Source organism: Bactrocera tryoni, chromosome 2 (genome assembly GCF_016617805.1).
Source record: "Bactrocera tryoni isolate S06 chromosome 2, CSIRO_BtryS06_freeze2, whole genome shotgun sequence".
Taxonomy (NCBI): domain Eukaryota; kingdom Metazoa; phylum Arthropoda; class Insecta; order Diptera; family Tephritidae; genus Bactrocera; species Bactrocera tryoni.
Genome location: NC_052500.1, coordinates 122,523 through 136,737, shown reverse-complemented (window position 1 = coordinate 136,737; position 14,215 = coordinate 122,523). Strand labels below are relative to the sequence as shown.

Here is a 14,215-nt window from a genome sequence, read left to right as displayed (position 1 = left end):
TTTTATTACTTAGCATAGTTACACAAAAGTTCGAAAGTATTTGTCCTCTTCGCTTTCTTAGCATGGAACTGGGGATTCACTTAGTTCATTTTCTAAATGTTCGACAAATAGAGGCAGGGCGCGGTACAAATTCGTAACAAAAAGTACAATACAACAAATAATTGTGCCCGCTTAACGTGTGGTTGGAGCGACTGACTCGTCACTCACAACTACATAGTATGTATGAATATACATACATACATATTTCATACGCGAGAAACACCGACAGAGCGACAGATTGCAGAATTCACGAATTCAATTGTTGTTTCCGGTGTGAGAATTGTGTAAAGTAGTAGTTGTAAAAAATGTTCAACAAAAGTGGAAATTATAAACAACAACAGAGAGTGGTAAAAAAAAACATCGAAAACACTATAAATAAAAAAATATAATGTATGTATATATTTGTGCATATATACATAATAAATGTTTAAAACATGATTATTCGAAAAAGAAACCGTCTGTTGTTATTACATACTTACATATGTACATACAAGGTCTGTCGCAAAAGAAACAGGACTGTTAAAAAAACAACAAAAAATTGATATTTTTCAAAAGTTATATTTTTTTATTCAAAGTAGTTTCCTTGTGCTTCGATACAGCGTTTATCCCGGTCAATTAGCATTTCAATTGAGTGTTTAAGGTCATTTTTCGGAATGCTCTTGAGAATATCGTCGTCGCCTTTTGGATAGCTGAAATATCCTGAAACCAGTGTCCTTTCATGGGCAAATGAAGTTTTCCAAATAGGTAAAAATCACAGGGTGCCAGATCAGGTGAGTAGGGTGAGTGATTAATGGTTAATATGGAGTTTTTTTGTCAAAAAATCAGTGACAAGCGTCGACCGATGACACGGCGCATTATCGTGCAACAGGCGCCAGGACCCTGCCTCACGGTATTGTGGTCGAGCACGACGAATGCGTGACAAAAGACGCTTCATAAAACCAAGGTAAAACACAGCATTAATCGTTTGGCCAGGGAGGACGAACTCTCGGTGTACAATACCCTCGGAATCGTAAAAACAAATCGGCATTGTCTTTATTTTTGACTTCTGAAGACGACCGACTTCTGATCGTCACAGAGGTCCTCACGAATCGCTTAAATCACCCATGCACGTTACTACGGGATAGGCACTGATCACCGTAAACTTTTTTCATCATTTCAAATGTTTCAGTAAACGTTTTGCCAAGTTTAAAACAAAATTTAGTATTTGCTCTTTACATTTTACGACCGATGACCAAAAGCTGCTGTCACTTTTTGATCGATAACATCGATTGTAGTTATCCAATTGTCTTAAAATTTTTACGAAATGTCAACAAGAGATCAAACTTTTTATTTCATATACCCACCAATAGGTGGCGTCACCAGAAACAGTTATATTTAAAGAGTTCTGTTTCTTTTGCGACAGACCTTGTATAAAGAAAATGTGCCAGTATAAGCTGTGAGAAAGCCGATATAAGCATTAAAATTAATATAAATATAAATTTGAGAATGTATTTTTAAGTTGTTAAAAAAAATTTATTAAAGAAATTAAGAGAGTGTTGATAGACCGAAGAGTGCTTAGACTTAGTGAAAACTGAATGAAATAACCTCTTTTAAAAATCGCTTTGAAAGTAAAAAGAAACTTTACTTGAAGACATTTGCTAAATCCCAATAAAGTTGCGTATGACGTTGTTGTAATATATATACAGCCATGGACAAAAAAATAGTACACTTGGTCATCAAATAAAAAACATTTACATATTTATTCCTTAAGTTTATCACTTACGGATTTAAATAGGCATCTGTTTTATTTTAAAAATTATTAAATTTTATATTACTAAATAAAACAATAATATTCTATTATCGTTAAAAACGAAAACATCAATGTCCAATGTGGCAGCTGGGACACATAAATAGCATGATCTGAAAAGGATTTACAAAAAGGTACAAAAATTTATAAAACTGATTAAAATATGGCAAAAGTTAGCTCATTTCGTTAGTATTTTATACTATACCCACCATCACCCAATCACATCTTCGCTGCATGCTGTCCACCAGTTTTTCATATCGTTCCTTTGGGATTGAATACCAAACCTCCTCAATTCCAGACCATAAATAATTAAAATTGGATTCAAATACAAACTGCTCCATTTTATTTTTCAGTATATCCAAACCAGTACATTTTACCATTTATTCGAACAATTGGCCCGACGCCATGCCATAAAAACGCGCCCCAGACCATGATACTCCCTCCACCGTGTTTAATGGTTTTTTGGTATACCTAAGGTTAAGGGCTTGACCTTGTGGACGACGTGCGGATTGGAGTCAGATTTGTGCTATTTATATGTCCATGCCTGTGTAGGTACCTACATATATGTATACATATGTACATACATACATACATATGTATATGATAAGTTTCTTTTGTTTTTTAACTTTCAGTTATTCTAAATTGCTTGTAAATCTTGTAAACATTAACGATATTAAAAAACAAATGGAATACGTATACATATATGTATCCATGAAAAGTATCTATCTATCGCATCTATGTATGTATCTATTCTTCTTTACTGGCGTAGACATCGTTTACGCGGTTATAGCCGAGTTAACAAGCCAATCGTTTTTTTTTGTTTTCGCAAACTTGCACCAATTGGAGATTGCAAACGAAACCAGGTTCTTCTCCACCTGTTCTTTCCAACGGAATGGAGGTTTTTCTCTTCCTCTGCTTCCCTCGGCGGTTACTTCTCAATTGCCTACTCAGTCCGATGTAGCACCTGTTGGCAAGAGTTATTCTGAGTTGGATTTCGAGGCTGACATTGTTGTTGGTGTTGATACTGGTTCCAAGATAGACGAAATTATCAACGACTTCGAAGTTATATGTACCCCTTCCCAATACTGAATGAGAGATCATATCTATCGATATCTGTATGTATGTACCTATGTACATATGTAGTTGTCATATATGATTACTACTCTTTGCCCAATACTTACTGTAATACACAGAATTAATGAATGAAAGATCAATGTAAAATCTTCAGAGAAAAGTATTCACATTCTATCAAATAACCAGATAAAAATTGTATTTAATTTTATCTTTTGCTTTGTTTTTACTGATTTTCAAGAACTTTATAATACATTTTTTTAATGTGGCTATAAATGAAATCTTCTACTACCGGACACTGACGGATCCACAATTTTTGTCCGTTAGCCGAATAAAAATTTTACTAAAATATATGCATACACTTTTCAAAGTAATTATATTTCATGGTATTTAATTAACATATTTCATTTTTATTGTGAGTTGTATCATAGTTACATAAAATTTGTTTATGTAAAGCATAGATACATATGTACATATTTATTTAGGCTTGAGTTTTCAAAATTTCTTTGACTATAGTTTGTCGCAACTTTCCTTAATTCTGTTTCATAAAAGAGTTTTCAAGATGAATTTCTAAAGTTGTGGCGTACTGGAATTCAGTAACATCATCACTAACAAATTTTTTAATGCGGCAATATTGTTCTAGTACTGCAAAATATTATTTAATTTGATCTGCATTGCAGATATTTCCTCAGTAACATTTTCGATAAATAGTCAATTTTATTGAAATCTTTATTAAAAATTTCGTCAATTAACAAAATGTTTTCCGAATGGTTCCTAGTACTTTTGTCCGGTTAAGAGGAGGTTCTGCATATTGGAGGTATCCATATCGGAGCGGTTAAATGATTTATTCGATAGTTTTGAATTTGGTGTTATTAATATATCACGATTATTGAAATGGGTTCTGTTGCATTTATTTGAAAATAACTACAATTTTTCAATTAACTACCTAACAAAATTATTATACTGCGTCGAAGTGAAAATTGATGAGGTTGTAGCACATAGCGTCGCCAGAAACTTGCATAAAGTACCTAAGTATTTCAATACCCACATTCTTTTTTTTTGGTTTTTCGATATCTACTTCGATTTTAATAAAGTACTAATATACATTTTCAATCAAAAATTGATGTTTCTGATGCAAAGTTTTCCTAAGAGGTAGGTGAGAGTGTAACATATATGTACATATGTACTTACATATGTACATACATACATATATCTGAGCACATAAAAAATTGCAAACGTGAAGAAGCGCATTTGTGTGGTATCCAGATTCGATGAGTATCGAACAAAAAGCAAACACTTCAGCGGAACACGAATAAACGAATGTGTTGTCGGCAGACTTCTGCAAACGACATTATCCCGCACTTAGATATATATATACACACACACACATATATATATATATATATGCAAACCAATGACTGTATAAACAAATTACACGTATACATACATGTTGAAATATGTAAGTGTTTATATGTATCGTATTTACAGTTCTAACAGCGAAAGCACAAAAGCATAAAATAATGAGCCCAACTGTGTATATAGTACTATATAATTCGGACATATGTATGTACATATGACCATACACATATAAATTTAAAAGACCAGTGTGTAAAAATTCTGGTCAAGGCGGTTTAGCTCTGCCATGCAGTATGAAAACATTGAATATAAATATGTATGTACTTGCATATGTATATTTTTATAGAAAAAAGTTAAGAGATTCTTTTTTGCCTTTGGCCTACACTAAAATCAATTTGATGAAGTCCGTACAATTTTAACATTTCTTGTATGATGGATCATTCATCCGTATATCTTTTCCCCAAATAATCAACAAGTATTTTTTAGGCAGACTTTTTTTTTGCTAAAGTACACATAGTACTTATTTTAGGATCCTAAAAATATTTGGCTGACCAACCTGCTGTAGCGTCCTAGCGTTTGGCTCCGTCTGCTTCAGCAAGTAAAAGTTTAAATGCGTTTTTCACAAAACTGCTGCTTTCAAATCGGGCAAAAATATTCTCGGATACTATCGGCTTCGTATTCACAATCACCTTCTCTCAACGAGGTTCTCCTGATTCCGAAGATAGCCTCAGTAGACGCCATTTTGTATCAATATATCAAACACTTGTCCTGAAATAAAGAATTCGATAGTTTTATCGTTTCTCCTAGAATATGTCAAAGTAATGCCCTTTTAAGGACTCTACGCTGGCCTAACTCTTTAAAATCTGACTCCCAAACAATTAAAATTATAGTTTAATCTCGGACATAGATATCAAAATAATTATAATTATAATATTATTTTACCACACCAATTATTGCATAACCACACTAGTGAAATTTTTCCATGGAAAACACACATTTGGTTTTATTGTACACATACATATGTATAAAAATATAACATATGAGTAGAAAACTGTTTTATGGGATTGTTTTCATTTCCCTAATTTACACTATTGCTTACTTATTTAATAAATCCCACCAGTATGCCCGTAATATTGAGTCCTGATCAAGTAAAATCTGATAGAATTATTTATTAAAATAAAATAATTGACACACAATAACAAACTAATCGATTGGTTTCAGTTGTTAAAGTTAACTGAATACAATGGAGATGTTAAGTATCTCAAGTTTAAACGTACATAGATTGAAAAATTTATACTACATATGTATGTATATAATAACGGAGAACACAAACAATTTGAATAATTCACAACTGTAATAAATTTATAAAAAAAACAATTCTGAATTACTTATAATGAAGAATTAAATAGAAAAACTTAAGTATTACATATCGTCACCTGAAATGCAAAATAACGTAACAACATTTTCAGAAATTTACAATGGCGTGAATGAAAAACGAAATAAAATGGAACATGAGTGAAAAAAAAAATTAATATTGGTTAAAACTGGTTTATATCTGAGTGCAGAACTTGAAAATGTTGAACATATGTAATAGTATGTATGTACATATGTAATTTGAAGTAGTGAAGCGTAATCGATAAGACACTCAATTTCGAATTTTTTGATGATACGTTATTTTGCATTTCAGGTGACGATACATACATATTTATAAAAAGTTCGGTATAACCGAATTTATTCTCGGAATTTTCCAAGATCAAAGCCAAAGACGTAGAATTTTTTAATTTTCCTAATATACATATGTACCTACAGATCTTACATACTGATTTACACGGTATGAAGTCAAAAAAATTACCAGAACCGGGCTGTATCAGCTCGATATTTTCAATATGGCCAAATTCTTGTAAAAAATATACAACGCAATCAAATCATTTATGGCGAATCGCAATGTGTTGGTCAAAAGTAGGATTCGGAAGCCAAGACCCCGCCAAACGGTTACGCGTGCGGATTCTGCTATATTGTGGAAAGACGAAACAAAGGTTAATAGGATGGGAATAAATGACGGAATATTTGTCCACCATCCTAAGGGCGCTGACAAAAATTATGTCACAGTTTTGATATTTTTTTTTTTTTTTTTTTTTTTTAACAATGAACATTTTAATAATAATTTAACATATGCTTCTAGTAAAATCGCTTTCCTGATTACAATATTTTATTTGCATTTAAGTTACTTCAGCTCTGTTATTATTTTTTGTAATCATTTTAAGAATTTTTTGGTAAGTATGGTTTTAGAATTCAGACAGCTACCGGATTACTATTAGTGTTAATAGTTCAGCTTTAACTCGTAATTTGTAATAACAAAAAAATATTGGAGTAGCATCAATGCAGTGCCCAAACTTGAAATTGAAAACAAATTTTGTATGTATTTATTTTTAACTTACTTTTCAGATATTATAACCTAATTAAAAAGAATTTAAATAAAACTGCCCGAGAAGTCTAGCTGGTTAATAACAGTAATATAAAAAAATTTAATAATGATAAATAATAATAATATAACAACATCGAGAAGATACTTAACGTAAAAAAGCTTCTGCTAAAATGTTGATGTCTTCCATATTGTTAAAATTATACTTTTCACAAAAAATTATTATTTTTATTGTCATAAGAGCTTCAAAGCTTTAGTGCATAAATGTAATAAATAATAACAAAAATAAGTTATATTCAAACTTAATAAGCACAATATCAGCTATCAGTTAGGCGGTTGACATGGTTCGCTTAAATGTCTCAGCTACCCCGGAACAACACCCTCCGCAGCTTAACACATATACCAATAATATTTCTAATAATAACGGTCAACAGAATGTTGGTGCCGGAGCTCTTAATAAGAATATTTCCTCGTCTTCTTCATCGACATCGAGTCTAAATAGTAACGCTTCCTCATTTGAACCGCATCATAATCAAATACAGCATCAATTCCAACATCAGCTTTTACATCATCAGCATCAACAACATAACACAAGTCAAGTTCGTCAGCAACGGTCCACCAACAATATGCTAATGGTTGTACCACAACAGCAACAAGTTCAACAGACACATGGGACACAGCAGCAGGCTCAATATGCACATCTGTCCTCGCTCGCATCTCAACATCAGCTTCCTCAACAACATAGTTTTACCCATCATGTCCACCATCAGACTCCATCGCAGTCTAACGGAGTTGCTATAGCAATTCAACAACATCAACATAAACAACAACCACCACAACAGTCACCTGCGGAGATTTCAACATCGTCGCTGCCAGCATCACCGCCTCTAATTCAGCAAACAACTACAGCATCTCAAAGTGCGCAACTTGTGCAGCCAGTCTGCGCTATACATCATCCACAGCAGCATCAACAGCAATTTGCTTTAGTGGCTGCCATGCATCAACATTTAACAGCCGCGACTGGCCTCGGCTCTTTACCACCACAGCATATGCATCTGTCTCATGGTCCACAAGCACAACCACAGTCCGCATCACTACAGGTGCAAGCGCTTACGGCAACTTCTCAACAACCTCAAACTACTCAACATTCTCAGCAACTTTTAAAAGAAAAAAATCACGATAGTGGATATATTGCTAATAGCGGAGGTGTAGCAAATCAAGCTACCGGAAACAGTCCTGGGGCATCTTCCACCGAATCGCCCACCAGCGGTGCTGGCACTTCCACTGGTAGCAGTGGGTCCACAAATGCTGCTGCTCAACGTGCACCTTCCACGCCTGGTCAATTATATATACAATATCCTGCCGATTTCTATCCGGCAGAGTATTACATTACCCCGAATTCACACGATAGCATGTGTCCACAACACCCACATCATCATCACGCGATGTGCGCAATGTCAACGGATTATGGTAAGCTAACCAAGCATATGGATTTTGAACATCATAGTAAATAAAATATTATATAAAATATAAAAAAACCTTAAAAGTTTAAAGCGTTTATAAAGGCGACGGATTTACGAGTATATTGAATATTTGTTTCCATATTAAAAATACAGTCGGTGGTTTATAAATTCACGCATTACATGATATTTATATACACACATATGTATGTATATATATATCATCATACATACATATATGCATATCTTATAGCTTTGTTATAATGATTATTATAAATATATTCATGTAAATTTGATCATCGTAAGAGGTTCAATGAGCTTAAAAATGCGCAGACACTTCCACGGTGACGAATATGTACACATGTCCTACTATATAATCTATTCGCAGCCGGTTATAATGGCTTGAATATAGAAATCCTACTTGAACACTTAACACTGTAACGAAATAGATTTTCTTATTTCGTTTCAAGATTTTCTAAGGCTTCAGCTTTCACCGAGGGCGTTAGACCGTTTGCTCTATCCATTCAGACAATATATACATATATGTATGTACATCCATAAATATGTATTTTGTACAGAAATGAGGATTTGAAGTGATCAAACTATGTATACATATACATACATATACATATATCTGTTTGTCCACCCGGACATGCGACAACACGAGTGAAAATTGAGATATCTTAATGAAACTCAGTACAGAGTTCAGACATTTATTGACTTAGATCAATTGCTCTAGTCTTGCCTGCCTCATTATCAGTTATTGCTATGAATATCATAAAAAAAATTGACATCCGTGGTACAAATGGTATTTTAAAATTGCGAGTTTACACAATAATTATAGTTCTAAAGAGTAAGTAAAGACTAAGTTCGGGTGTTGACAAAGCATCATATTAAAAATATGTTGCAAAAAAATTCAACATTCATTATATTCATAACTGATATCGAAGGTCATATACCCACTTAGTTTAATAGCAAAATTTAACTTCCTATCAGCGAAAATTATATTAAAATCATGTTTAAAGGAGATATGTGTCATATAAACTCAACAGAAGAAGCTAAATTTAATATATTGAGTTGAGATGCAAAACGGATCAGAATTGATGTTTCCCCCAAATGAGATTAAGATCAAAGTCTAGACCAACTCCATTCATTGTTAGAATAACAAAAATTATTCTATGTAGTATAATATAATTAATTTTGTGAAGACATCTTACATATTGACCGATGTATACAGTATAACGCTGTCTTCTATGCATATGTAGGACATACTTGTATTATTAACAGAAACATTAAGTTTCATTAAGGAAGGGGTAAAGTCAACCGGATATTTGTAATTCGTTATATTAGTTATATGGAGGCTAGGACAAGCTTTTACTCAATTTTATTGATTTTTAGCCACAGAGATCACCCTTAGAAGAAAACAAGTAAGGAAGGGCTAAGTTCGGGTGCCACCGAACATTTTATACTCTCGCATGGTAAAGTGATAATCGAGATTTCATTATACGTCATTTACATATTTTTCAAATACCGTATTTTTGTAAAGTTTTATTCCGCTATCATCATTGGTTCCTAATGTATATATTATACAGAGAAGGCATCAGATGGAATTCAAAATAGCTTTATATTGGAAGAAGGCGTGGTTGTGAACCGATTTCACCCATATTTCGTACATGTCATCAGGGTGTTAAGAAAATATTATATACTGAATTTCATTGAAATCGGTTGAGTAGCTCCTGAGATATGGTTCTTGGTCCATAAGTGGGCGGCGCCACGCCCATTTTCAATTTTTAAAAAAAGGCTGGGTGCAGCTTCCTTCTGCCACTTCTTCCGTAAAATTTAGTGTTTCTGACGTTTTTTGTTAGTCGGTTAACGCACTTTTAGTGATTTTGAACATAACCTTTGTATGGGAGGTGGGCGTGGTTATTATCCAATTTCTTCCATTTTTGAACTGTATATAGAAATACCTGAAGAAAACGACTCTGTAGACTTTGGTTGACATAGCTATAGTAGTTTCCGAGATATTTATAAAAAACTTAGTAGGGGGCGGGGCCACGCCCACTTTTCCAAAACAATTGCGTCCAAATATGCCCCTCCCTAATGCGATCCTTTGTGCCAAATTTCACTTTAATATCTTTATTTATGGCTTAGTTATGACAGTTTAGATGTTTTCGGTTTCCGCCATTTTGTGGGCGTGGCAGTGGGCCGATTTTGCCCATCTTCGAACTTAACCTTCTTATGGAGCCAAGGAATACGTGTACCAAGTTTCATCATGATATCTCAATTTTTACTCAAGTTACAGCTTGCACGGACGGACGGACAGACGGACAGACGGACGGACAGACGGACAGACAGACATCCGGATTTCGACTCTACTCGTCGCCCTGATCACTTTGGTATATATAACCCTATATCTGACTCTTTTAGTTTTAGGACTTACAAACAACCGTTATGTGAACAAAACTATAATACTCTCGTTAGCAACATTGTTGCGAGAGTATAAAAACTGTCACAAGAGGTGTCGAAAAGATTTATTCTAAATTTATATGTTATAGCTTGAATGGTTTGGAATATTCACATATACATATACATATCATACGTATTAAGGGCGGATCCATGCCCACTTATTTAAAAACGCAGGTGCTCCTCGTTATTGCTATTCCTGGTATCAAATTACAGCTTCGTATCGCAATTTGTGGTTTAGATCTGGCATTTTACACGTTTTCGCCCATCAACCAACTCGTTCTCCTTTTTTACCCACGGAAAACGTATACAAAATTTCGTGACGATATCTCAATTTTTACTCAAGTTACAGCTTACACAGATAGACGGACGGACGGACAGACAGCTCGTCTCGTCAACCTGGTCATTTATATACATATATGTATGTGCATACATATATATATATAAATATATATCATACAGTATATATGATCATATAACAACTAATTTTCCTCCTTGTTAATACGAACTTTGTTCAATTAATATACTTTATTTCCACAAAAGGGAACAAGCAAATAAAGTTCATACATACATATAAGCACATATATTTTTAGAGTCTTTCGCGACAATTGAAAGTGGTCTTGCACGATTATCACTTAGCTTTTCCAGTCCAAATTCTACACATACATACATATGTATGTATATATAGGTCTATTTATATGAACATGTAGGGCGCATATGGTTATTGTATAACGTGTGTCGTTCATCGTTGTTTTGCTTTTATGCTACCCTTACTTGCACCTTGTTAAATTTAAATGAGCGCTTGACTTCACTTAAAACTAAAGGTGTCTCGCCGTCTCGTCTGCTACTTCATTACCTCCTTGTAACTCCTCACGTCGATATTGTCTTCATGCGTCTTTGATTGATAACGACACCGACTTAAGTGTATATGTATGTAGCTAATCCTGCTTTGCATGCAAGAACAAATGGTTAAAGACGAGGCGTTATTTACTATAATGCAATCAAATTAAATTAAATGTATTAAAAGGAATAAATACATATATGTATATGTATAAGAACTTATTTTCTTACTTATACCAGTAATTCTCCTTTTCATCTGTTTTTTTTTTCAATAAACGCAGCTATTAAATTTGATACCCTTGTAGACGAAAATATTATAACCAATCATGGTGAACTTTATCTAATAGCATTTTATTCCATCTTTTATTTTATTAAGCTTAAGAGATCGTCTCAGTGTGAAATTTTCGAGAAATCAATTCTCGACATTCTTACAAATTTTTAAATCGAATGATGGTGTTTTTCAAAACGGTTTCCACTCTCAAAGGAAGAGTTTTGAAGATATCTAGTTTTACTTTTGTTCGCCTATAATATACTTCGCCACTTGTATAATGTTAGTTGATATGAATTTTGGCGAATTCCATGCGTTTAGCGACAGTACATTTCGCAATGAAACAATAGCAACCACTGATGGGATCGAAACTCAATCAAACTTTCATTTGAAATTAATTTAATTAATTTGCATATGTATGTTCCGTTAGTTGTTTGCATACACAAATACGAGCAAACTTTCAATGATATGATTCTAAGCACGCACTATCATTGTTTTGAACACAACTGTATAGAATGGTATATGATCATATTATATTATATTTATTTATATTTGAGTTAGGTTATAAACATTCTAATGCATGTTTCCTTTCAAAAATTGATTGGACAAATTTTAATTATGAGAGATAGACTCTATTCGACGAAAATATTTTTCCAATTATTCCATTTTATTGATATATTTATACACTGAACGGGGTATATTAAGTTTGCTACGAAGTTTCTAACACTCAGAATGAATTGACGGAGAACCTTTAATGTATAAATGGTATAGTATAAATGATCACCGTGACGAGCTGAGTCGATTTAGCCATTTCCGGGCTATAAGAATAGTACGATCCAAAGTTTGTTTGGTTTGATCCAGTGTTTTGCGAGATAAGGGCGTTACGCTCACAGTTCGATATTCAAAATATCTTTGCTTAATATCCCATATCTTTAATGTTGCCTAAAATCATATTTTGCTATTTTGTTAGAACAGTCATAGCGCACTTTTGGAGATTTTGGAAAATAAATTTCTGAAGGAAATAGAAGAACCTAAGCTAAAGCAAGAAGTTCAGAGATAAATATTAAAAACGGAAGAATTTACTGGGCATTTAAAATAATATTGTGTATCACTCTTTTCACCAAAATGCTATACTAATATAATAGAAAAATAATAAGAAAGTGCAACCGACCCAAATCTATGCTCTTTAAACTTTACTGAGGAACTCGTATCGAGCGTAAAGAATAATTGTTGGGAAAAAAATTTTTGATATTCAATGTATTGTTAACAAGAGTAAATTAAGTTTATAATTGAGGTATGTTTTGTCAATTATTTGCAGGTCCAGCAACAGTTCAAATGGTTTCCCAAAACCGACCTGCATCGATAACAGTGCCGGTACAAGTACCGCAGGGCCAAATGATGCAGCAATACGTTAACGAGAACGGAACTTTTGCGCATGTTGTGCTTTCGCCCCAATATCAACAGATCCATTCCAGTCAAGGACATATGCATGCACCTTTCGTAAGTTCCTTTTTTAATTCTTTCCTAAAATATCGAAAACATTTCCTGCTATTAAATCAGTTTTTCTGGGGCAAGAAGTTACAGCAATTTTGTTTTTCTTGGAACCAAATAGGGCCAGCCCGTCTATATAGGCAAGTTAGGCAATTGCCTAAGGCTAATCTTCTTTTAGTTTTTTAATCATTCGTTTACTTTATTTATTTCATATATATCTTATACTACATGTATGTACATACATATGTACATAGTATATAAACATGAAACGCTATTTTGTTAGGTGCCTGCATAACGTCCGAACCACAGCATGGAAAGATATGAATATTTACACAATATACAATGCAGTATTATGCAGAGACTGTGACATATTTTACGTATTATTTATTTCAAGTGATAAGATATTTGTGAAAACGTTGTTACATCATACATATTTATGTATGTACTATTCCTTAAGTGATTTACGAAGTTAATAAAAAATGTAGATTGCTAATTAAACTATTCCAATATATTGTTATCATGATTAATTATATTCTTGACAACAAGGAGCGAGCGGAGCCGTGGGTTTAGGCTAGTTTTATATACAAAAATCATAGCTTCATATTTTCCTGTTCTCATACAAATTACAAGCAACGACGGGAGTTTTTTTAATTACTTAATTAATTTTTACAAATTATAAATTTTGTTGTTAAAAAATATATGTATGTATATGCCAAAATATGCTTAGAAGGAGCGGAGAATTTGCATTTGCCTTGTCCGTAATTTGTCTTTGACCGGTCCTGAACATAAACCAAATTCGGAAACTAAAACAGACTTCCAGCATATAATCCTTCCTTCCAACAAGTACTATTTTGATGTAAATAAGCAATTTACAGGTAAAAACTATTCTAAAAACAAAAATAGCACTTCATAAGTTTCAGGCTTAATATATACGCTTCTAAAAGAAGCATTTATGAAGTAAACATCTAATGATACGCTTCTCGAGTGAGGTTGGAAAAATATACCGCAAAAGTCGAAAT

The 14,215-nt window shown here is 33.3% G+C and overlaps 1 protein-coding gene across 2 annotated transcripts in view; it reads left to right on the top strand.

The window, feature by feature from the left end:
- Positions 1–14,215, top strand: part of LOC120769557 (fibronectin type-III domain-containing protein 3A) — a 34,896-nt gene that overhangs the window by 11,713 nt on the left and 8,968 nt on the right. The window contains exons 1-2 of one of the 2 annotated variants that reach the window (XM_040096606.1): positions 6,831–8,144; positions 13,024–13,205. In XM_040096606.1, coding sequence (XP_039952540.1) covers positions 7,016–8,144; positions 13,024–13,205 — 1,311 coding nt within the window. In that variant the 5' untranslated portion in view covers positions 6,831–7,015. Of the gene's footprint in view, positions 1–6,830; positions 8,145–13,023; positions 13,206–14,215 lie in introns of those variants that run through there. The other variant, XM_040096605.1, reaches the window with a different exon arrangement.